A 26181-nucleotide genomic window follows, 5' to 3' on the forward strand; every position below is an offset into this window, starting at 1 on the left:
TATTAAGTGAAACAAATCCAGTATAAAACTAAAACAAATTAATTGTGCCGAGAGTAAAACAAAGACAAAAAACTGTGTAGCAATGAATCTGATATGATTGATCTGAAATTCTCCATGTGTTGAAAACTGTGGCAGGGGCTCCACAGTAAGAAGAGCATGTGTCCGACTCCCAGAGAGACATGAGAGCTAGACAGATAGACAGACAGACAGACAGACAGGCAGACAGACAGGTACCTGTAAAATTGCAGCTGTCGTTTGGGGCTCCCATAGCGAGCACTGGATGCATAGAGGGAGAGGAGGAAAGAGGAGAGACTAGGTTAATCGAAAACAGTTAGAAGATACAGACAGACAGGAGAGGGAGCTAGACCAGAGACCATAACCACAACAGTGCTGAAATAAGGAGATGGTGAAAGACATCACAGAACATGAAGTTTGAAATGGGAGCTTAGATTCCGGGGGGAAAAGTTAAGCCAAACGGAATAGGAAATATCAGCTAGTAGATACTACTGTATATAACATTGTAGCTAAAGCATCGTCCACACAGTCTAAATATTGAAATGTGCAAGAGAAAGTGCTTTAAAGCTGCAATCCTGAACTTGATTTAGTGAATAAAACCAACCATATTTTAACCAATCTGTGTAGAAGATGAGTATGTTATACAACATAACTAGCACATCTGCGGTGGCTGGAGGTTGTCTCCATACTTTTCCACTGAGACATTTAGACCCAGGGTGTCGGTAAGAGAACTACCGGTTGGACAAGTAGTACTGCCCGAAGCTCACAAGCACAATATCTCCAATGGAAAAGCGGTGATTCCGTCTTGCTCGGCTGCAGATAGATATTTGGTTTCCAACGCGGGAGACCCATGTTCCAAAGCCAGTAAGTGCACAATCATCCCTGCCTGTGTCCAATTGTCTCGATCTCATAGCAATCTAGATTAAATGTTTTGACATTGAAATCCAATAAATTCATTTGCTGTATGATCTAGGGCTGCTGCAATTCACAGACACAATCAATCAACTAAGCTGATTATGTTAATGCCTCGATTAGCATATCCATGCATCGATGTGTTTTGTCTTCATCTTTTATTTCAAGTGCAAATAAATTGAGTATGTTTTACTTTCCACAATGTTGCCTCAAACCATACATCTGATCTTTACCTTTCCAGAAATGACGTCAAGCACAAACATTGGTTGTTGAGAGCACGGATGTGTACTTTTCAGCTGCCAAACAAAACTAAAGGTTTTTTTTTCACTGATGAGCTGATCATTAAAGAGTGAACACCTGTCTGTTTAAATGGACTGCTTAGCTTAGGTCGTGGCCGTAGAGTTCCGTGCCTGCCTGAACTACCGGGATGCTTCATAAATGTTTATCCCAAAATAAAGATCAACATAATAGTTATTATTTATAACATCAACTATATACTGTATAGAGAAGTATTTCAGCCCGCCTGTGTGTGTCACGTTCCTGACTGCATCACTGTTGAGAGGCAATAACTGTAACACTTAATAGCTGTAAAGAACACCCTCTCATCTAATAGGGATAAATTACATAAGCCATAAGCCATGGAACTGATACTTTTGGCCAAAGTGCTGTTTGAAGCCAGGTATGCCTTTCTCTGAGAATCAATGGTGGCACTTAGGAGAAAAGGACAGATGAGGACAACAGACTGTTGAAATACACAAAGCAAGGCTCCAGCTTTGACATTTACAAATGTTTAGGTAGACTAACGCAAGTAAAGTTAAATGTACTAAGGGAATAAAGAGAGAAAAAACAAAAATACAATACGCTCTTATAGAAAATTCATATTCCCCACTATGTACGTATATTTAATTAAAATGAAAAAATATATATTAAAATGTAGGCCTTTAGAATCATAGGGATACTTGAACTTTATGTTTTCGTGTATGTGTTTTCAATTTATTTAGCGGCTTGCTTTGCGGCTTGCTTCAGAAAAGAAATCACTGTCGGTATATCCAAGGTGTAGCTTTGTCGCAAAGCCATAATACTAAGCACCTAAATATTGTTGTCTGGGACACTGCGAGCCTGGTGGCTGTATAGCCCTGGGGACAGCATGAGTTCGTGCAACTGGAAGACATGCAACCTTTCTCACGCACGCACGCACAGTAAGCAATTTTCTTTTCAAAATAATGTGTTATTTCCATTGCTTTTTATTATTCTATACATTGTGTAGCTATCAGTTGATAATATTTTATAATGCAGTAGTTCTCAAACATATTCATGTCAAGGACCCCCAAATTCATATGTATTTGGCCACAGACCCCCCCATTTAAAAAGATTTTGTGCCAGGGACCCCAAGAGAAGATTTTTTTTATTTTTCGCCACTTAACTCATATACTGCCTAGAACGACTAAAACGACTTCTGTCCATAAGCCATGCCTGCCAAGAACGACTAAAACGACTTTTTAAAAAATTTAAAAAATTAAAAATGTTTTTTTTTTTTTTTTTTTTTTTTTTTTTGACCCAAAGACCAAGGAGATATGATTTTTCGAAGATATAGACTCCCATCCACTTCCTTGTTAACTTAAAACTTAAAAATTCTGTATCTCGGCTCCTGAGTACTTTTTTTTTTCAATGAAAAATATGGCAGTGTTCAAACGCAGCCAGAATAATTCTGGCAGTGAATGAGTTAAGAGAACCAGCGGTATAATGAAGATGGATAGGACATCCTCATGGAATGCAGATGAATGCATTCATAATTCCTGCCTGTCAAGATTCTTAGCTACTGGAATAAACATTCCTTGTGGATAATACTCAGTCAGAAGATGGTTGGTGGGTGGTTGTAGAAGGATTTCTTTCTTCTCGTTGGAGTGGTTAAGGCTTCACTGCAATCCTTATTAACTTCATTTGAACTGCTGTATTTCTATTTTGTCACATTTATAAATGGATATTTTGGTGTAAATCTAACGTATATGCTGTACGTCAACAATATACAGTATAGACATACAGTACTGTACGTCTACTATACAAATCAACTACTTATCACCTGGTAGCTTGATTCCTACGTCCCTTATAGTACTCCCCTCACCTTTCTCATCCATCAGATCTACACTTGACCTCATACATGGCCTCTCTGGAATTTAATTGACAGAAATGGGTGGGCAGAACTTTAATCCCTGTGCAAATGTTCAATCGTGTGTGTTTTGGGGATGAAATTTTAAATGATGATATATCATTATATGAATCTATTATCTAATAATTGTTAGTTGCAGCTCTTGCTGCATTGGTTTGGTTGGTGGCAGGCGTCTCAACTGATGGCATACAGTCATACACAATTACAGTCTCTCTTAGCAGTACTATACCACAGCAGTACTACTGTACTAGAATACTTGGTAACACTTTACTTAAAGGTCACATCTATAATGTATTATAATCACATTTATAACGCATTACAATGCACTTATAAGGCATGATAACACTTATAGAGGAGGTTTATAACTATGCATAACAACTTATAACAAGGGTTATGAAGTATTATAACTTATAATAATATAATTTATAAGCGCTGGTCATAATGCACTATAAACTCAGTGGAACAGCACATTATAACTACCAGGTACCACTTTACTTAAAGGTCTAGTCTATAATGCATTATAATCACATTTATAATGCATTATATTGCATCGTAATGCATTAAAATGCACTTATAATGCTTCATAACACTTGTTATAAATGTTTATAATTATGCATAAGAACTTCTAACAAAGACACTTTATAACTGACTAAGTTAAGGTAGTTATAATGTGCTGTTCCACTGAGCTTATAATGCATTTACAAGCACTTATAATACGTTATAAACGTTGTAATAAGTTGTCATACATGATTATAAACATTTATAACAAGTGTTATAATGCCTTATAAATGCATTATAATGTGCTATAAATGTGATTATAATGCATTATAGATGCAACCTTTAAGCAAAGTGTTACCGAATACTTCATTACAACACTACTACAAAAGAGGGCTGGAACACATGGCTTCTAAACTGAGTAGGCGGTTCCTGCAGAGCCAGAGACTACATTGTTAGAACCGCATCTCTAGAACCTATTGTACCCTAACCCCTACCATAACCCTAACTGCCTAACCCCAAGTCTAAACCATAGCCCTAAAGCCAGAAACTGCAATGTTAGGCACCTCTGGTGCAAATCCAGTAGCCTGGAAACCAGATGAATCTGCCTTGTCTGGCCATGCCAGGCTACCAATCCAGTCCCTGACAGAGCAGTTTCAAGCTCAGAGTCCAGTTCTCCGCCTCTGCAGGAAGCCAGCATTGTCTGAAGAGTCTCTGGTGCCCTATGGTGGTGGTACATCAGAGTGCAGGATGTACGGGCTTGGTGGGGCCGGTGGGCAAAGACTTTCATATGTCCACAGCAGAGTTAAAGGAACCCTTCACCCCCAAAATGGCTGTTTTCTATCAAATACTCACCCCCATGAAGACTTGAATTCATGTATTCATGCGCCTAACTCGTTTGTGAGATTCATTGCTTACAATGTGTTTTTAAAAGTCTGAGAGAAATGCGGAAATGTTTGGGAGGGACCAGTGGAGAAGAGATCCAGTAGAACTACGACAGGTCATTTTAGGCTTGGTTTTGCGCTAGTGTCGCGCTCCAAAAATAACTGATTTGGGCTTGTACATCAGCTATTCTCGGCATGCAGCTAAGTATAAATAAATCAGGCATTACGATGCCATCACAGCCCGCCAAAATGTATATTAGTTGACTAAATCAGTGGTAGATTTAAGCTAAAATCTAATATTTAGTCAACTAAAACTGAAACACTTCTATTGACAAAAAAACGACTAAAACTAAATTACATTTTATTCAAAAGCCTATGACTAAAACGGAATAAAATGTTACTGTCAAAATTAACACAGGTCAATAAACATAATTCTGACCCATAGTTTCTTAAATTCATGAAGTATTCATTTTTGGAATCTTAAACAAAAATGAATTCAGTAGGGTGAGTAAATGACAAAAAAAAAAGAAGTCTTTTTGTGGCCGTAGTATTCCTTTAATGCTGGCACAACACACAGCGCCAACCCATTCAATTCGGGAACACATCTGTGTCATTTTAGATTTGAGCTATAGCCATTATTTATACTTTGGCCATTTTTGAAAAATCTTGAACATTTGTGCAAATCTTTGAATATATATATTTAAAGCAAATATTTGTAACTCAAATACTTGTTTCTGGAGGTCCCTGGAACAAAATATCTTACAAACGTTTGCTTTAAAAATATATATATTCAATGATTTGCACACATTTTCTAGCAGATCTACAAGCTCATAGCGTGGCACTCGGTGCCGTGCTATGAGCTTGTATATCTGCTATTTTTGAATAGCCAAAGAAATCTAAAATGACAGAGATACGTTCCCGGATTGAATGGGTTAACAGTAATTAAGTGTGTATGCATGTGTATGTATTTTGCACACACACGAGGACTCACCTGTAGTTCATGCCAGGTGAGCCAGTCTGTCGGTTAGAAAGGCGGACAGGTGAGTCCTGAGTTTCAGGATACATGGGGGCGGGAGGGCGAGGGTGCGGCCAGCCTGCCGGGGGGAGCTCTTTCTGTGCAGTCTGTCACTTGCCAAGGCCTCTGGAGATGACACAAGAAGGAAACAAGCATCAGTCTGTGTAGTTTATTTAACTATATCATTATTTCAGCATTCAATGAGAATTAACCTTCAGTACGATAGGGAAAGAAATATCAAATTCTCCAATATAATAGGTAAACGTAATTGAGCATTCAATAAATGAATGATACCAATAACTCAAGTATTATTTTCAGTTTCAACAGCGCAAATGAAAATAATCCTCTCTGTAATTCTGCGGCTGCCTTTTCAACATGGAGATAATTGCTATTTACGAGTGGTACTATCTATATACCACATACCAAGAATCTGGATTTAGTTCACAAAAGTTGTGATAACATCGTGAGTCACATCACCCTGCCTTTCATCAAAACTTGATGATGTTAACAGGTGTATATGTTCAGTCAACAACAGCAGGTCCAAACCAACATCTGATAAAGCTCAGCACCACACACAATCAGCTCGATTTATTTGCATTTGAGTCATATAATGAATCCTCTGCTCGATCAGGTGTGTGTGCATGGGATAAATACAACAAAGAGAGCGGGGCCCACGTCCTTGTATAAAACTCATCAACAACAAACTCATCATCTGTAGCCTGGCTCCAGCCCCTGAATCGCTAGCCACGCCCATTAAAAGAAAATTGTCCTTGGTGAAACAAAATGAAATATCAGGTGTGTCAGGCTACCACATCTGTCAAGTAACAAAAAATATTGGCTGCTTCACATAACGGCCACAAGATGGCACCATCTCCTCACTATGAGGCCATGAGCTGGTCGGTTCAGACCAGTAAGACTGTTGTAGTCCCCCCAGGGATGGGGGACTTGGGAATTTTGGACTCCTTCACAGCCATGGCTGTGGAAACAAAACTGGGACACTCTGAGCAATTCTATTGTGAGACAAAAGCATAGAACATCCAGCGTCAACACTTTGTGCTCTTTCCATTTGAAAAAAGAAAAAGCACAGGCACACACACACACACAAACAACTTGAGTATACTTCACAATCTCATCCTCATTGAATGTGTTACGCACATGCACGCACACTGCTCGGCGTGACTTGTTTCTATGAATAATTCATCAGTCTGTGCCCAGCAAGCAGGGCATTGCCATAGAGAAGACTAAAAACAGGGGGGGGGGGGCAGCGGGGCACTGATAAGGAGTGAGTGGATGGATGGATGGATAGATAAAGGGGCCTGGAGTGGTCTGTGGAATTAAACGCACACAGATACATTTATTAGAGCTGGGAAATATGTCAATATTACATCAATATAGTATGGAATTGGTTTTAATCACTTAAGCCTTATAGCCTTAATTTACACCTTTTCAAAAATAATGAAACTACTATTTTAGTTATCTATTTTTGTAGATCTATATTTTCAAAATGTTAGAAAAATCACGAAGACATTTTATATTACTGTCACAATACGATATTATCATCCCAATATCGATATAGGTACTTTGTAAAAAATATTGAGATAATTGATTTTGTCCAAATCGCCAAGCCCTAGGCTACATCGTCTGAACATTTCCGATCCACGCTACATATGGCACACTGAATGGGAGCTGCATTGCCAATGTTCCACCCCCAGATTGGAGGTGGTTTTGGTGGTGATGGGGAATTTGGGAAGGCAGATGGGAGTGTGGGTCGGGTGCTTTCTGAAAGGGAGGCCAAGCCCTGCAACGACACAAGGCGAGCTGCTGCTCGTAATGGAACGTCATAATGATAACGTGAAGGTGACTTTCTCCTCGCATCAATCACCCAGGCAGGGTGAATACGGTGTCCCTTGTTCTCCTCAAGGACTCATTTAACGCCTGCCTGCCTCTTCGCTTCAATCACACTGCAAAGGAATAGCCGAGTTCCCCGGGTCAATCCGGCTACGAGACGACGACGGCGATGATGATGGCACGACCCTGAAGGGAGAGAATGAGGGGGGGACGGGGTTTGGGGTCGTAGATCTAAATTGTGACTCGGCCAGGCAGGCAGCAGAATCCTCCTGGACAGGAGGTGCTCATCTGCCTCTGATCTCTATCAGAGGACACAGGAGGGTTTTCAAGGTGGGATTTTATGGCTCAGAGAAGGAGAAGACTGTCGCAAGGGGAGGGCGGCAGAAGGAAAGCAATGGAGTCATACTGGGCATGTCCTCTTATTCATATGAATCCTATTCATACTTCATGGGTTAAGGTGGAGTTGCTCTTCAAAAATCAATACCATTGTACGACAAAGTATAGAATAAGCTTCGGTGGACTTCTCAGTTCTATAAGCTAGTTTATGATTCTGTGTGTTACCAATGAACCAGTCCACTGTAGGTAGAGAGGCCGTCGGGCAAACAAGTACATAGAGCACGCAAAATCGCACATTCAAAGTTAAAAGGCCAGGTGCTGGTCAGAGACAAATGTTAAAAGAGAAATACACACTGGAGCTAGCTTCGAAGGTATTTTTTTATTATTTAAATTACCACCAAGGTGATGTTTCGAGCCTGGTAGCTCTTCCGCAGACATTAAGACTAAGAGGCCGTCTGAGAATCAGAAGGTCACCCGGTGAACGTGTCTGTGAGAAAGACCCTTGAATTTGATTTCGTAGTTTGTTTCCGGTTCTGGTTAAAAACAACAGCAGATTAAAAACATGTCAGGCTGCATGAAGCTAACCTTACAGTAAAGCAACACAGCTGCAGTAAATCAACTTAATAATAGATGTGTTACATTTAGGATTGTGAGTGTGCATGAATTGACCAGTGACACATCCACTTTTCTTTATTAGTTGCAGCTGTGTTGCTTACTAGCCTGCTATGTTGTAGTTTTAACCTTAACTTGAAAATAAACTACAACATCAGCCTAGGATTTCCATGCCCTTCATCCCCATGTGCGCTCATCAAAGCCATCTGAGCAATGAGCAGCCATCAGCTGGGTGAAGCTGTAAAAGCAATTTCCCCTCCCCGCGGACCAGAAAATACTCCCTTTCCAATGTTTTGGTACACCATGCCATGATTACGGTTGGTTTCTATATGACATTATGACCTCACTGAGGTCATTCAGTGGTGAATGCATTTCCTCTTGTGGGATCAATACAGTAACAAAGTAATACTACTACTACAAAAAGCTATCAACACCACTACAACACACAGACTCTCACTGCCGCTTCTGTTCTCTGGACTGGAGAAATAATACAGCAAGAGGCCACAAGGTTTAAGTGACCATGTCTAGCTATTGGCAGTAAATGGATGATATCGAGTTGCATTTCCTCTGCAGTTCAAATGCCTTCAAGTCCTCAACTGTTTAGACACAAGAGGAAGACATACTGCAGCAAGTGCCACATGCACGGGTCACAAAACAGCTGCGCAGACCTCAGCAGTACTCTCATTCCGAGAAAAGCTACTATAATAAGACACATGTCTTGTCTTTTAGCGCTTACAGACGATCACCGACGCAGGGCCACTGTCTACGCTGCACTTGTGTCATGCTCAATTTAGAATCTGTCGTACAACGGAGTCGCGTGCCAAAAATAGCAGATCTACAAGCTTGTGAATCTGCTACTGTGTGCTATTTCCGGCACGTGACTTCATCATACAATAACGTATAATAAATCAGGTCTCATTCAGTCTGACAGAGATGCTATGGGCATCATAGCATGTGCTGCTGCTGCAGCTGCTGAAGATGTTGCTGCTGCTGCTGACTGCAGCATTGCGGTACACTACACTACACTCAGCTCAACTAGGGGAGAGCGAGAGAGCTCAGATTTAATGCTCTAATGGGCCAAGGTGCACTTTGCAGATTAAAACTGCAGATCGAGAAGAAATGGGGAGGCGGAGGGGGAAGGAAGGGAGGGAGAAAAGGAGCAGCGAGTGAGAGAAAGGGAGTTGAGGAGGACATTGTTATCCGGTTAAAGCCTCGGGCCTGTCAATTGAATTTTGATCCAAAAAAACTGTAGGACACACACAGGGGATGGAATGCTAGTGTCTGGAAACCAGGGCGGGGCAGTATATTGATATGATATCAATATCATGATAGGAGACTAGATATTGCCCTGGGATTTTTTATAGTGTCAGCATGTTGTTTTCTCTTCCTGTTTTTAATCACTTAAAGGGGAATTCAACATTAAACTATGTCATTTAGATATCTTGCTGATGCGTGGCGATAAGAAAAAGGTCCCCCTTCTGTGCTGCCTAGAACCAGAGAATACATTTTTTGGGGTCATGTGATCGATGACGTACGGTTGCTGTAGTCTTCTTTGGCCCGCCCTCTAGACTTGTTTGAGCCTTTTCAGCAAATTCTGTTATTTTGGGTGCGTTCGGAAATTGCACACCGAAGCGCACTCGTCTATTAGTTTGTATTGGCCAGTGCGCTCATTGCTGTATTTCCGAACGCACCCATTGTGTACAAGTACAATGTCTTGTGAAACAGAATGTATAATTATATGTCATTATAAACTACTAAAATGTAATTGCAAATATATTCTTTCTCACGGACATACGGAAGGGAAATCCTCCATGACATAAATACACGGATTTGGACTGGTAACGTGATGATGTGTCAAAACGAACGTGATAACATAATAGCGTTCTGGCGCCTCACTGGAAGGCCCTGGCCGACGTCGTTAGAAAAGTCATCACTAGGGCACGGTGGCGCAGTCGGTAGCGCTGTCGCCTCACAGCTAGAAGGTCCTGGGTTCGATTCCCGCCAGGGACGCTGTGGGCACAGGGGGCGTGTTCTCTCCTCCACGTCATCGGCGCCCATACCCTAGGTGGGGTTGGTGAAAGGGCCTACTCTGTGTGGAGTTTGCATGTTCTCCCCGTGTCTCCTAGGGTAGTTAATACCCTCACAAAAACATGTAGTAATCCTGGTCACTATACTGCCTCCCCCTGGTCAGCCGGGGCGCCTGATGGAGGAGAAGGGAACTGGTTGGAATAACGTGTTCCTTCCACGCGCTATGTCCAACCAGGGAATCTCCCCCCTGTCGGGTGATAAGAAGCGGCCTGCTTGCTCCTCATGCATTGAAGGAGGCATGAGCCTCAGCTTGGGCTCTCCCTAGGCTGGCAGAGGGTAGGTAGTGCCCAGGATTACATAGGCAATTGGCACTGGGTGAAAAAATGTGGGTTACAAAATCGTGGGATAAAAATTATATAAAAAAAAAAAAAAGAAAAGTCATCACTTTATCACGTTTGTTTAGAAATGTCATCGTGTAGTGTTACTGTTACAAGTGGTTCTTTACTTCTGTATGTCTTGTAAAAAGATCACACAGAAAATAAAACACATAAATAGTCAAAAAGGGGGTTCTCTCGATTTCTCTCTCAGCCCTATTGCCCAGCGGAAACTATCCGCACAAGAAGAGAGAAGAAGCAAAGCTTACCAGGAACTAAATATGTTCTTGGATCTTGTTTCAATTTCTGCATGTGGTTATCCCCGGTGTTCAAGCAAAGCTTACAAGAAACTAAATCTGTTCTTTGGATCTTATTTCAACTTCTGCATGGCAAATCAACAAATAAACCTACATGTATCACTGGACTGACAAGCAGTTGGCTGTCGCTAGAATGCAAGTATATCAGTGTCTGCTGTCATGAGATGGCTTTCCCCCTTCACACCGCTGCTTCCCCACACAAGATACATCACCTTGTCATCATCTGGCGTGACTAATCTGTGACACGTCATGTTCGCAGTGCAACTTTCACTTACTGAGCAAAAATATTAAAGCCTGGTTTATGCTAGAGCCCCAGGCCGATACATATCGTCCAGACCGATACATCAGCCAATTATTAGACTTTTTTTTTACATCGGTATTGGTAATTATGCAGCCGATGTGTCCCGATTTCAAACCACTTTCAACCCAGCATCCCTGTTTTGCGGACATTTTCCGCAAAACAGGGATTTTCAAAAGTCTTCCAAAAGAGCAGATCTAAAGCCTGATTGTGCTTAGTCGTACCAAGGTGTCCCATACCGAAAATAGACAATCTACAAGCTGAACTTGAGGATCAGCTATTTCCGGCATGCGACACCAGCGCACATGTTGTTCCAGTAGGATATGTAGTTTTGTCTGTTGCCATGATTGTTTTAATTATAATTATGGCATTGACTGTGTTTGATACCATAACAAAGAAAACTTGAAACACAAAATCAGCATGACAATTTCAGTACAATCTTATCCATCATATAGTACCAAAGCCCAAACAAAAATCCATAAGACATAATCATTACATTACGTTAAATCTTTAATTGTTACACAGCTTTAGAAGTAATACTTTGGGATACTATGGTACTATACAGTACATCACGTATAACGTCATCCCAGCGTATTAATTATACTGATGTGAGACAAATATAAGCCAACCCATTTTCAAATTCAGCAAGCTACAATGGCCCAATCATAAGCCCATAGCCAGACATGGCCCTTATGTTATCATATTATAGATGGACATAATATCACATTATGGGCGAATGGAGGAAGTATCAAAACTGAGAGCCGAGATGGAATTGGAGATGTGCAATCATATGATAGGGCTGAGGGAGGCTGGAGGGTGCAAAATATGACATAACTTGTTCTGCGTGCAGTCTCCCCTAAGCTAGTTATATGCAGAGCATTATATATATATAGTACCTCAATATCTACCAAACAAAAATGCAAAATTGAGTCACAAAAGGTTTCTCCACATACTTTCCATGCAAAAACCCACCCACACCCAGACTGAGTGTGTTTCCTCTTGAGACAGGGCTTACGTGAGCACGGCAGGCAGACAGACAGGCAGGCAGTGCTGGCCTGGAAAAGTATAGTGGTGGTATAGTGGTTCTCAAAGTGGGGTTCGGAGACAACCAGGGGTCCAGCAAAATGAGTTAATATAGCATCAAAATCAGTTAAACCACTTTAGCCCTATTTCATACTTTGGTGCAACACGTTGTGACCTGCCATTTTGTAGATCTGCTATTTTCTCTTATGGGGACCTCTGCCACAAAATCTTTTCAGATGGAGGCCTGCAGCCAAATACATAGCAATCTGGGGGTCCTTGACGTATAAATGTTTGAGAACCACCGGTGTAGTACGTTGTGGCATTTGTAGAAAATGCACGCACACCCACACACACACACGCACACACACACACACACACACACACACGGATGCGAGCAGATGGCTGTGGAAGAGGGAGACGGGTTAACAGACTGAGCTGTCAGGGAGGGATCTCCTTCCTATGTGAGAGTTCAATCAGGCGGAGAGGGAGATGAATGCTACTGCAGCGCTAACCTACCAGCACTCAAACAGGACGCCTGCAAAGACGCAATGCAATCTCCTGAAAACGCCCGTGTCTCCAATAGAGCCTGACCGATGCCAGATTTTGGAATTGGTCAGTATTTTGTAGTATTTTGTTGAGCATTTTTATTTACCAATGTTTATGACAATTTTGTTATCAATTTGAAAAACTTGAAAGCAAAATAATAAATAAAAATAAACAAATAACAATTCGATGGATAAAACATTTAAATTAAGTATTATATTAAACTTTGATATATAAGAAGAACAATTAACTTTAACTTTACAATGAAGAAGCACAGTAAACATAAAATATACAAAGCTTTTATTTAATCACTTAAGCCATGGGTCTTCAACAGGAGGTCCAAGACCCCTAGGGGGTCCTCATATTTACTAAATGGGGGCCGCCAAATCTTCGTATGATTTCTTTTACATTAACCACTTGAACCCTACTGTAGCATCCCTATTCTGAGGGGAACATTTGCCAACAATAGCAGATCTACAAGCTTACAACGCATCGTGCTGTGACAAACTGACAATATGTAGTGCCAGTGGTGGGGGTCCCTGCTTCATATCTCTCTCAACTAAGGGGTCCCTGCTGGCCTGAAAAACTTAGAACACTCCTGACTTAAGCCCTAATCCAAATTTTCATCTACAAGCTCAAATTGTTCATCGTTGTGAGCTTTAAGTTTCTTTCTTTCTTTTTTCTTCACTTTTGAAAATTGTCACCACGACATGCCCAAAATAGGGACACAAGGTTGAAAGTGTCAAAAGAAAATCACGACGACACATCAGCTGCGTAATTGCTGACACCAATGTCGTTCAAATTATGTTAAATAATGAATAAAGTCAAATAATGTCATTAGTCTCTCAATGACATTCACTATAGGATGGACGTAAAATCACATGGCTGGGCAGTTTTGCTGGCATATTATTTACATTACATCCATCAGCCATCAAGTGTGCAAAAAGTCACACAGCAAAGATATGATTATGAGGCCTATCTCAGGGAGTATGTGACTATTGTTGTAGCACATGAGATGAATAGTCCCAGGTTGGCTGTACCACTGACATGCTCAAGATGAATCAGCAACCTTGCACAATCACATCACCTGCACGCAGCACTTCCCTTATAATCCTGTGATGACGTATTGGAAAATGACAAATCGGTAACATTTAACATGTTACATGTTCTCACACACGCACGCACGCACGCACGCACGCACGCACGCACGCACGCACGCGCGCGTCCGGGAACAATAGTTCAATGAAAGCAGGGAAATGACAGTTGTGAAAGACACTGTACCAACTACCAAGATAACAGCTAATACACAGGGATGTGAGAGATTCCGGAAACGGTACAGTGACAGAGCACACTGCAGTGAACGGGGAGCAGGGACCAACAGACTGCAGCAGAGAGGGAAGAACCTCCATCTCTAAACCAGGGCCCATCCCTGCTGCCTCTCTCCAGACCACAAAGGCAGAGAAAGACAGACTGACAGACCGACAGACAGACAGACAGACACACAGACAGACACACAGACGGAGGAGACAGAGAGAGGCAGAGAGAGGGGGACAGAGTAAGCAGGAGACAGAGTAAGCGGGAGATGGAGAGTGAAGTGTAATTTTAGGAAATGAGTCAGTGTCACTCTGCCTACAGAGCTTCACACACCCACACTAAGTTGGCACATGCCGTGTGTGAACAGTAAGTGTCCATTATTATGATTTATCCCAGTGTGAGAGGCTTATGTGGTTCTTGGTGTGAGAGGCTTTGTGCTGCTCAACACCTTTGTAAATCCAGGGAGGATTGGGGATTTTTGTGTTGTTTAGGTGAAGTTGTTTTTGTTTGTTGAAAGTCCTAAATCTCCTCATACTGTTTTTTAAAAGTATTATTATTGTTTTGGAGTAATCCATTTTGTTTGATGTAGGCATCTCTTTAAAAAAAACACAGTATAATGAAAGCTTTAGATAAAAAAAGGTAATAGAATATCATAGCTAGTCCTGGGACTGCCTATGAAAACTAAAAACTGTGAGATGCCTTTGTTTCTCTTATACATTGCTACAGTATGTACTCTGTGATTAAGCAGCAATTCCATTCAATATCATTGTATGGCTAAACTGATTTAAAAAAAATAATAATAATAAAAATAACGATCACTTCAATATTCTGCTAAATACATTTAAAAAAATCTAGTTTTCCGTTATGTCATTTTGTAAGGTGGGACTGAATTAGTGTTAACCATGACATAAGTTACAAAACTAAAATGTATACAGTATACTGTACGCGAATGACAACAATGCAGAAAAACATTATGAAAGTAAATAATGGAATCGCTTCTTCCAGTTCTGAATCTAATCATCACAGAAGTGTGATCATCACACAACCTTCCAACATTGCTTTGAGCTCCAGGTTTTGAGCTTGACAGCAAAATCCTGTGTTCTCCATCCTTCAAACACCACACAGTCCATTAATGTATCGAATTCCTTTAACACATCATACTTTGCTCTTCTCCTATCCTTTCACCAGTATCCTACAGATCAGTATACCTACAGATACCCGAGTCTGAACAAGGAAACAGAAGGACTAGACTGAGGATATTTAATTTTGCACAAGTGAGCAAAAACATCTCACCGCAAGAAAAATATTGCCAAGGATGCAGACGGATGTGGCACAGAGGAACAATTGAGATAAATCCGGATAGATCATTAGGGCCTATCATAGAAACAAACACAATTTCAGTAAAACATGAGAGGAAATGTCATTCTATTAACCCTGCACACAGCTAAAGCATCTCAGAACAGATCACGTAACCGCCATTACAGCTGATTCACATTTTAGCTAAAGGGCACATCTATTATGGTTGTTTTTTTTTGCTGTATAAAAAGGCTCACTGAGAATAGAACACTGAATCAGCTTCATGTTTTCTCAGCAGTGCAATGCTGGCAGGATGCTCCCTTGCCCACAAGGATCTAGTTGCTGAGCCATTGAAAAGAACTTGCCACATTATGGCAGTCTCTCTCTTCAAACAGCCGTACCTCACAGGCGACACCACAGAAGACTGAGTCACAGGACAGGACAGAGGGGGAAAGGGCAGAACAGCGGAGATGAGATAAGAGGAGTCAGGTAGTCTGCCCAGTCCCCCCTCCTCCTTTACTCTGGAGAATGCATTTCTCTGGGACGTTTCTCTGCACTAATGCACCAATAACGTCCATAAAACACGACGGGGTCGGCCAGACATTAAAGCTTGTGCTACTGTTTTAAGTCATTGTTTATTTGAGCTGTTCTGTAGTCGGTGTACAGATTCCTAGGCGTCTGGGTGGACAAGAGCCACTGCGGCAGATAGAGTGGTTTGATTTGTGCGTTCCGTTGCTTGCTTTTCTATCTATATTAGGCCGCTGTTCTTCAATAATTCACAAGGTTTTCAAATGCCTTATCCTGATGTCCTACAACCAGCCTTTTGTAGCCTCTGCAGCTTCACTCCCCAGCAGAAAAGAGATTGCCCCCCCCCCCCCGCCCCTTCTGCTTGCTGACAGACGCTGTTGCTAACTGAGGAGGAAAACACTGAGAATGGTCCAGAATTCCTAATGAAATCTGGCGCAAATGCAAGTGGCAGGCAGACCAGAGACTCTTAACGTCCCCACTCCCCAGGTGAAGCAGCCAGCAAAAAACACACAAACGTCAGTGAGCTTGGTGTAAAAAAAAAATAATAATAAAGACTGCTTGAAAACAAGCAATAGGAGGTGGTGGGGAAGGGAGTGAGTGAGTGAGTGAGTGAGTGAGTGAGTGAGTGAGTGAGTGGGGCAAGTTAACTGCAGTTGAAGAGTGATTGTGGGAAAAGGCTGAGTATGCACTAGTGAGCAGGCCGGTTGAAGGAGGCCCAATGCTGTACAGTAGGTGGCTTTCAAAAAAACAGGCAGGGCTATGAATCACTCTCCCAGCAGCCTCCAATCTACCTTCAGCTTCCTTCTCTCAAACGCTTCCCTGTATATGTGACAAACATGTGCACAAGGACTGCACAGCTCAATGCCAAACCTCCATCATATTATACCAAATATATTCTGGTACTAGCACCAGGGGCGCACATAAAAAGCACTACCCACCAAACCACCAAACTAATTGCCATCCTAACCGTCACATAAAACTAGATTACCAATGATCAGTGTTGTTTTCCAATTTTCAAATAAATAATCTTGTTACTTTAAAAAATGATTTCCCTGTTCCTTTTGTTGCCACACATAAAAAGAAAATCCTGACGCAGTGCAGCATATCTGTTTATTTCCTGCCTGTTGACACAGCACAAGGGGGAAGTTTCCCATGTGTGTGTCAGCGCACAATGTGCAGCTCAGTCAGCTAGCAAGATGGATTCAGAGAAGGCAGCAGTTCAAGCTTTAGTTTAGGTCATGGAAGTATTCAAATGATTACATTATAAATTTGTTGGTGAAAGGTGTAAGAACATCAAATGCAAATGACATGCTGCGAATCTGACAGACACTTGTTACCCAGGCAGTAATCTGGTAAAGTAACAAGTTACTTTTAAAAGTAACATTACCCAACACTGCTAATAATCATGAGAAACATCCCAATTCAGTAATTCCCCTGTGCACTGTGCCGTAGTCCCCATCTCTGCCAACCCCTACCGTTGGCCCGATGGGTGGAGACAACCACTGGCCTCCTTTGATACGTGAGTTATGAGCCACTTCTTTTCAGCTGACAGCGAGGAGTTTCACCGGGAGAGCCTAATGTGCATGGAGGTTCATGCCATCTCCCCCAGTTTCTCTGCTGATGAACAAGCAATCTGTCCAGGAGTCGCATGTGCAGCGGCAAGGACACAATCCCCTGCCAGCTCCCCACCCACAAACACAGCCAATATGCTTAGAATGCCCCTGTATCCTCCATGTTGGAAGAAACAACAGTTGCTATGTGCAGAACAACAATTGCTATGCTTTGATATATCAAACAAAGAACAATGGTTCTCAAACTTTTTTTCTGTACTCCCTTTCCCAGATTTCTGAATCCAAGTACCCCTTTTACCCGACTATATACAACACATGGAAATCAAAACCACGAGAGAAAGAAAACCATAGCATATGATGCTATGAATGAATGATAACCCACATTTTGAATATAACGTTACAAAGACATTGAGATGAGCAGGTTTATTTTACATTGTGGGCATAACATTTCAGAGTACTAATACAAATAGAAATAATGTATAAGCATTACTTTCTATTCAATAACAGTTTTGCTAGTCAATTTTCTTTTTGTCCATAGTTTGTCAATTTTATCATAAAATATAACAGTAAAATTGCTGTTTCCCCCCCTTTTTTTCCCCAATTTCTGTCACATGCACCCCCTGTAGTACTTCCGCATGGCCCAGAGGCTGTACTACAGTCACGTACCCCTATTTGAGAAACCCTCCTATAGAAGATAACACTTTATTATTTATGGACTTTAAAACAAGGCGAGGGACACAGGGAGGGGGGAGTTAGACTGGTTCCTGAACTGACTGCGCTGTTGCCTGAAAATGGCTTATATCCCGATGCTGCAACGCAGCATTGCTCCAGGAAAAAACAAAATCCTGGTAACAAACAAATCACACTACACCCACTACGTCCCCACCCGCAGTTCCACCAAGGAGTGTGAAAACTGCAACGAGTTAACCACTTAAACCCCAGCATCCGTATTGTGGGGAAAGCTTTAGCTGAAAATAGCAGATCGACAAGCAGCGTGTCATGTTGTGAGCTTGTCCATCAGCTATTTTCAGGAAAATCTTTCCCCATAATAACAGAAAACTGAAAATACACTAGTATAGAGCCCCGAGGGACTCTGCTCAACCATATGGGGTTTAAGTTGTTAATTTTGAAATGTCATTAGTTATAAATGATACGGCCTACTCAGGAATACAGACCCCACTCATTGTGCAATACTCCGTTATCTGATGTACCCGTTGTACCCGTTCCGCCGCTTTTGTTCTCTCGATCTTACACTTTCTGTTCCATTCCTCACGCTGCCACTTATTTTGGCATCAATGCGGCAGAAACAAAGCGGCCAATCAGTTAAGTCGACGGGTTGAGTTGGTCAATCAGGGAAGCGATGATGCATACACTTCACCCAAACACACATAGATTTGTTGCACTCTCAGCAGTTTGGGGATGGATCTTTTTTGGTTCTCTGAAACCGTTGGTCCGATCGAATTGCCACGGCACAGCCCCAGATCATATGGAACATGCATGGAAGGTTTGTTTGAGGCTAGGCTAATCGGTCATACATGTTATTCAACTGCAAGGTGTGTGCGTGTGTGTCACTTTGACTTCTGTTTCTCCCATTGTTCTGGCGTGAGGGTCTTCTGTTCAAAGGCGTGGATCTCTTTCAGTTCTTCTGCCAAGCATGTATTCACCAGCCTGTGTCTCTGTAAAAGAGGTTTTCCCTCGAATTGCGACGACACGACCAACACCTTGAAGCTAGCGGCACACCTGTTGGGTGAGGTGTCCTCAACGTCCACATACACTGCTACCAGCTCCTTGGTGAGCTTCTCACGGATAAGATCAGCTGTTACAGCCATGCCTCCAGGATAATGATGAGATGTCACACTTTATGTATTTTTGCAAGGTTTAAATAAATCTACTTTGTGTTCTATTATATCCGGTGTTGTGAGGAGCTCGAGGGTACAACTGGGAAAATCTCAAATTGCATCTTTCATATAGGATGGCTTACTCCTTTGGTGATGTCATCAACATGACATCATGCGCTCACTGTAAGTGACATCACTGTCGAATACTTGGCATCTTTATCCTAGTCTTTTCAACCAGCATTGTGTAGTCACTTCAAGTTGTATATTTTCACACTCGCGCTACTGAAACACTAGTGGGATTATTATTCTATATCTCAACATTCAAGTACAACTTTCAGAAGGTGTCACCCAGTTAAATGATCATCACTCAGCAAGTTTAGTTATCTTGAAAAGTTAATTGAAGGGTAATTTCCTTTAATGTCAATCCCTGATTTGATGATTACTGGATATTGTAAAAAAGTTAAGGTGGAACAGTAATTTAATGCTTTTTCAATGTTTTGCCTACTCCACCACTGTACAAAAATGTGGCATTTAAAAGTGGCCACCAATGGTTACAGGTAGCCATGCTGGAAGAAAGAGAACTAAACAAACATTCCGTGCAAGGCCTGTATTGGGTTTAACGTCTACGCCACCCGGACAGCCTCATGTCAGACAACTTACTGTCACCACAGGACAAGCTGCATTTAATATGAACTTGGATAAACAGCAATGATAAACAGATACAGCAAAACATGGACTGTGAGAGGATGCTAGCTTAAATCCAGCCAGAAAATAATGTTCAGCTCCCACAATGACTCACTCAAAGGGGCTCTCGTCCAAAAATCAGTGAATAACACAGCACTAGGGAAAGTTGACAGCCAAAACAAACAATTAAAATTGTAATAAGTTAACACTTGTAAATTTAGGTGGGTGTACCACCTTGTGCTTGGCTGACTTTCCTGGCAGTTTGGATATAGTATTGCCAGTGCTACTAAATAAAACCCAACATTGTCATCCACTGACCACAGTTAATGCTCAGATCCAAACTTCACCAGCATACTGTACAAAACCTTCAGAATGTTTTTTACCAAACAAGATATTTAATTAATATTGGTTTGGTATTGTTTTTTTACTCTTACTTCTCTTGTGTTTCACTCTCCGGAGATCAATAAAGATTTTTCTTATCTTAAAAATATTGACATCAGCAATTATGTAGCTGATGTGCATGTGTCCCTAATTTGGGCACGTTATTATTGGATGTACTCTGATCGATTGGCCACCGATTTACATCGCCCGATTTTAACACCAAATGACTCGATTGGTGACCAGCAATTTACCCCATCCGGTAAACTGATCTTTTATGACCGAGCTGCACTGTTTAAGTGGTATGAAAGTAAGTCAATCCGATAAATGGTATCGTTATATAGATATTTTTGGGAGATCCGCATAGCAGTCGGATTGGCGGTTCTATATTGCAGCTAGTCCTTAACCACTACTTTGTTGACCGGAGTTCCCTATTATCCGCTTTTATAAGTATTATAGGATTTATAAAAACAAGTTTTTCTCTGCTTTATGTTTCTTTTTGGCGAAAACAAGCCACATTCAACTGCCCAAAACTATGGAAACGGATTGTCGCAACGGCACGCTTCTCCCCGCCCCCCCACATCTTTTGAGGCGATCGCCGGGTGGATCGTTGTGAAGAATAATATTCTATGATTTTTCAAAATTTAGTAAAAACTCCCGAAATCGCTGGCAAGGGCAGCTATAATAGACTCAATAGAGGCAGTTAAAGAGTTAATAGCCAATCTACAAGCTCACAATTCAATGAGCTTGTAGACCTGCCATTTTCGTTGAAATGTTCACCTATTTTGACATGCCCAGAATAGCGATGCTAAGGGTTACAGATTTGCAGAGCAGTGACCTTCTGCTCGTGAAGGGATGTGTGATTCTAAATGCCAGCTGAGAGGCAACAGCTTTTAACTGTACTCATCATCAGCTGTGAGAGGGCGATGCTGTGTCTTGTCCTACCTTTACCCACCATGCCTCGGGATCAGACACATGCTATTAATAAACGCCTCAAGAAGAAAAAACAATTTCACTGACTTCCATCTGTCTGATCGCGTACACGTCGAACGCATCTGACTCACTCCCCGATGCGTTGGCAGCAAGGGTCACTTTCCGTGCACACCACCACCGCGGGACACTCTCGAGAGTCCCGACTGCTCTTTTCAGAACACAACACTGGGTGTCTCAAATTGTGAATCTATCTACTTCACTGGTTCTCAACATGGGGTCACAGGGACCCCCCAGGGGACTTTATGGGCTCTAACTCCAAGAGTGTACAATTGTACATACACTCTCGGACTTAAATTAACACTTGAGGATTGTACAGTGTTAGCCTGGCATGGCCAGACTAATATCACTGCGTATAGATATTAGTCTGGAATCTCTGTGTGGATCCTGGATTTCAGAGGGGCAAATTAAAAAAATGCCTCTGGTGATAAACCTGCCCCACATTTGCATACTGGGCCCTGATTGGTCCCTCACAACTTCGGAGGGAGAGAAATACAATCTCTATTGAGAGGGGCCAGACCTAATTTGCCAAGGGCAATTTTCTTTTGCAATGGCAGATTCGTCTGGAACCAGGCTAGTACAGTGTAGATCGGAGTCCCACGGATAAAAATGGATCAAACGGGGGTCTATGACCTAATGCATATGATACTTTGCCACCATCCAGAGAAGATAGGGGTACAGGTTTGTTCCCCTGGGGCCTTCCTGACCCACTCACTCTGCCGCTCACACATGAAGTAACTAAGGATAAGAGCAGCAGGAATGGCTACAATTCAAATGTAAATCTGGCTATATTTATTTGACTTTTAATTTGTTATCTATCAGATTCAGCGCCCCCATAAATGAGTTATCTTTGCTCTTTGTGAAGTTAAGTGGTTGTGCAAATGAATAGGCGTGTTGTCAGTAAACACAAATTTTGAGTCTAGAAACTTAACGGAATTGCAGTTCAACAAGCCGGGTAGAAAAAAAGTAGGGCTTTTTCAAGGGCTGCAAAACCTCCGAACTGCACTCTAAACAATAATTGGAATCCTGTTTTGACATTTTCCTTCAATCGTTGCATACATTCAATTAAATTGACCTGATCTTGTATAGTGTATAGTAGTAACCTTCTAAAAGCCTAGACTCAACACAAAGGGTACAGTGATTACGAATGCAATCCATTGGAGCATGCTTTAATATAATGACTTGGGTACATGAAAGAGAATAGGCAATACCATAGAGACCACACCTTCAAGGACACCGACTGTCTCATGCAGAAAGGAAGATAATTGACAACATCCAGGTTACACTAAATGTTCCCCTATCTGCCCATGCACACACACAAACATCAGCCAACCTACACAGACCTTTAGTGCTTGTGCTGTGAAGCGTGCAAAAAGGTTTTCTTGAGGCACAAAGCGTTAACGTCATGCTGTTTATTCATGTCCACATAAACGCCTTCGGCCTGCCCATAATCTCTGTCATGGGCAATCAATGTAGGAGTTCAAGTGCTTGTTTACCAGTCTATTTCTGTGTTCCTGGTCTAACAGCAGCTGAAGTGTCTAAGTGTGTTAAGGTGAGGGCACTTGTATGGATGCCAATGAAATGTTTCCATATTTCATATTGAACAAGACGGCATTTGTACGTCAATGGCAACAAATTGCAAGGTCGGCAACAAGCGACGAAGGAGTTCACCCAAAAAATTACTTATTTTCTATCGTTTACACCCCATGAAGCCTTGAATTCATGGCGATTTTTTGCTTTTGGCGCATTCCTGAGCCAATAATTTCAGACTCTTTGAGTCTCCTACTGGAGACTCCACCGGTCATCAAATTATTGGTTTAGGAATGCGACAAAAAAAAAAATCTCCAAGAATTCTTCATGGAGTGTGTAATTGATAGAAAAAAGATTTTTTTTTGGGGTGAACTACTCCTTTAACATTAGTGTTAAGGCAGCTCTCCACCGCACCCATATCTTCCCGACTTGGCCTCGGAAGGCGTTGGAAAGCGTCTCCTGCCGACAACCTGTTAGATAGCGCCGTGCCGTCGGGTCGGCTGTAGAGCCGTGGGGTAGTGAAGTGAATCAAAGCATGAGTAGAGAAACGGTTGTTGCCCCTTCCCTAGTCTCTGTAATCAGTGTTGCCATGTCGGCTTACAGTATTATAAGCAACTTTGAGCTTCTTTTTCTGTAAAGTTGCTTGTAAAAATTGGTAGTTGCGGGTTGAGTTTTTTTCGGCTTGTCTCTTAAGTGTAGTTGCTTATTTAGGCTTGTTTCCAAATGTTTTAATTATTATCGAAACCAGTGGTTCTCAAATATTTTCATGAAAATGTTTTGTGCATTTGTGTTATAAAAATATTTTTGAAGATAGCCGAGCTTGTAGATCTTTTATTTTCAAATAGCCGATGCATATAGGTTTAAAGTGCTCATGTGGCCTAAGTTGCTTCTTTTGGGCTTGTTTTCCTAGACCTGGTTGCTTATTTCTCTCACAAAATATGACAACACTGCCTGAAAAAAAAAAAGTGTCCTCGTTAACGTCGGCCGACAGTTTGTGCTGAACTAATGCCAACGTTTTACAACAGACTGCTAGTCTGTTGTAATCTGTTGGTGGAGTCACCTTTACAAATATTAAATGTGATGGATGTCACTGAAAAAAGAGGAAACTGTGTGTGTGTGTGTGTGTGTTTATATACTGTATATATATATATATATATATATATATATATATATATATATATATATATATATATATATATATATATATATATATATATATATAGAGAGAGAGAGAGAGAGAGAGAGAGAGAGAGAGAGAGAGAGAGAGAGAGAGAGAGAGAGAGAGAGAGAGAGAGAGAGAGAGAGAGAGAGAGAGAGAGAGAGAGAGAGAGAGAGAGAGAGAGAGAGAAGGAAGAAGGAGAGAAGGAACACACACACACATACATATATATATATATATATAAATAAAGTGTACTGTCTAACTAATAAAATGGCAGGTGTGGGGAATTTGCCAAATCAAGCTTAGGCTGGTGTTGCCATGGCAATCAATTGGCTCATTTGGGCCAAGGCTAGAGCCTTTTGCTCAATGGCCATCGGATCGGCGGTTCTGGAACCGCCTATCCGACCGACGCTGTGCACTCTCGGGGCGTCTGAAACGCGTGTGCCAAATTTGAAGTCGGTTGGTCGAACGGTTCTCGAGATACGTGAACTACAGATGTATGTACAGGCAATGCAATAAGATTGTTTTTTGTTCTGTTTGTTGACAGTAAAGTTCAATAATTTGTCACAATATTTAGTCCAAAAATAATGTTGGTAACTGATCAGGAAGGCTAAGAATGTGTGAATGCTCCAGTGCACGCAACACAAAATGTGTTTTCAGTGAATTGATTTTGGTAGAGCAGGCCACAACTGGACAGCGCCCCCTATCCAATATACAGGTCCCTGTATATTGGATCCCTGTATATAGGTTCAACAGGGCATGTACAGTAGGGCATGTCAGAAAAAAACAATTAGACCTAGTGTAACAAATTCAACTGTCCATGGGTGTTTTTGTGCACAGCCTACGTACCTGCCAATAACTGTCCAGTTTACAAGGATGCTAAGGTCGTTATTTCCATTTGACCTTTAATAACTTGACCATGAGTCATGGCTGAAAAAAAAAAACATGAAAATCGAGGATGCCATTGTGAATGTCATCTTGTAATTGTTATCTTTAAGCTTAGCAGATGACAGCTATTTATGCTTATAAACAGACACTTTGGCAAGTCTACTACAGTAGATTTCTCTCTGCTCGCTCCTCACAGTCACTGACATTCTGTTTCTCTGTGACTCTGTCTCTCTCCACCCTCAGCATCTCTCTCTTCTTTCTTTCTTGTCTGCCAGCCATGTTTTGCACTGTGCTCACTGAAAACAAACAATTCTAGTATTCAGTAATGTCTTTTCTTTTTTTTGTATTTTATATTTATTATAATTTTATATAGGGCGTTTTTGAACGGACAATTCTGTATTCTTTTTTTTGTGTTTCTCAATTTGTTATGCGTTTATGTTCGTGATAACATCCTTGATCAAGGTCTTTGCCTGCCACTCTCACCGTCATCTTTAGCACAACAGTGTTTTCCTCAACTCATTTCCTTACGAGCCGTCTGCTTGGTCTATTTTGAGTCTACCTTATGGAGGCAGGCAGTACGTACGTAGCCGTGTGTGAGCACTAGCTAGCCAGGTCCACATGTGCTCTGACCAACTGGGCTGGCATGCCTGGAGCGGAACAGGCACAGCCCAAGTCTGGAGCAGGGATGGATGGAGGGACAGTTGGATGAATGGAGGGAGGGATGGATGAGCTGGGAAACCAACGGGCAGTAAGACCACCTGAGGCATCTGCTCTATGATCACTTCCCCTGATGTCTCGTCGGATGGAACAGTGAGCATTAATTTGCGTGCGACTGAAATACCAAACCATGGTGAAGTAGGGAACGAGTCACTGCTAAATGCTGCAACAGCACAGAAGGCAATTCTCAAGGACCTAAGGTTAAATAAATGTCTAGCATAATCTGGATGCATGTCAGTGAGTAGTATGTTAAAGGAATATAGAGTGCTAGGGTTTTACTCAACCAGAAGATGACAGGCTGTCCATTTTGGCTAATGAAGAAGCCAAGAAGGGTCACTATATTATTTCAAGGTATGCAGAGTCTGAGCCACTCTAATCAGTGCAAGGCTTCCATGGCAGTGTACTGTAATAATGACTAGGG

At 41.6% G+C, this 26181-nt stretch overlaps 2 protein-coding genes across 4 annotated transcripts in view; both read right to left on the reverse strand.

Annotated features, from left to right (window-relative positions):
• kcnab2a (potassium voltage-gated channel subfamily A regulatory beta subunit 2a) overlaps positions 1-26181 on the reverse strand; it is a 115404-nt gene that overhangs the window by 69835 nt on the left and 19388 nt on the right. Inside the window, exons 2-3 of one of the 3 annotated variants that reach the window (XM_084063579.1) lie at positions 5465-5614; positions 235-276 (exon numbers count right to left, since the gene is read on the reverse strand). In XM_084063579.1, coding sequence (XP_083919705.1) covers positions 235-276; positions 5465-5538 — 116 coding nt within the window. In that variant the 5' untranslated portion in view covers positions 5539-5614. Of the gene's footprint in view, positions 1-234; positions 277-5464; positions 5615-26181 lie in introns of those variants that run through there. The other 2 variants (XM_084063576.1, XM_084063580.1) reach the window with 2 other exon arrangements.
• On the reverse strand, positions 19145-19405 carry LOC311049759 (bolA-like protein 2; the record flags this gene model as incomplete). The annotated part of the gene is made up of 1 exon (XM_084063584.1): positions 19145-19405. One exon carries the CDS (start codon positions 19403-19405, stop codon positions 19145-19147), a length of 261 nt encoding a protein of 86 aa, XP_083919710.1.

Source organism: Gymnoscopelus microlampas, assembly GCF_963454915.1.
Source record: "Gymnoscopelus microlampas genome assembly, chromosome: 7".
Taxonomy (NCBI): domain Eukaryota; kingdom Metazoa; phylum Chordata; class Actinopteri; order Myctophiformes; family Myctophidae; genus Gymnoscopelus; species Gymnoscopelus microlampas.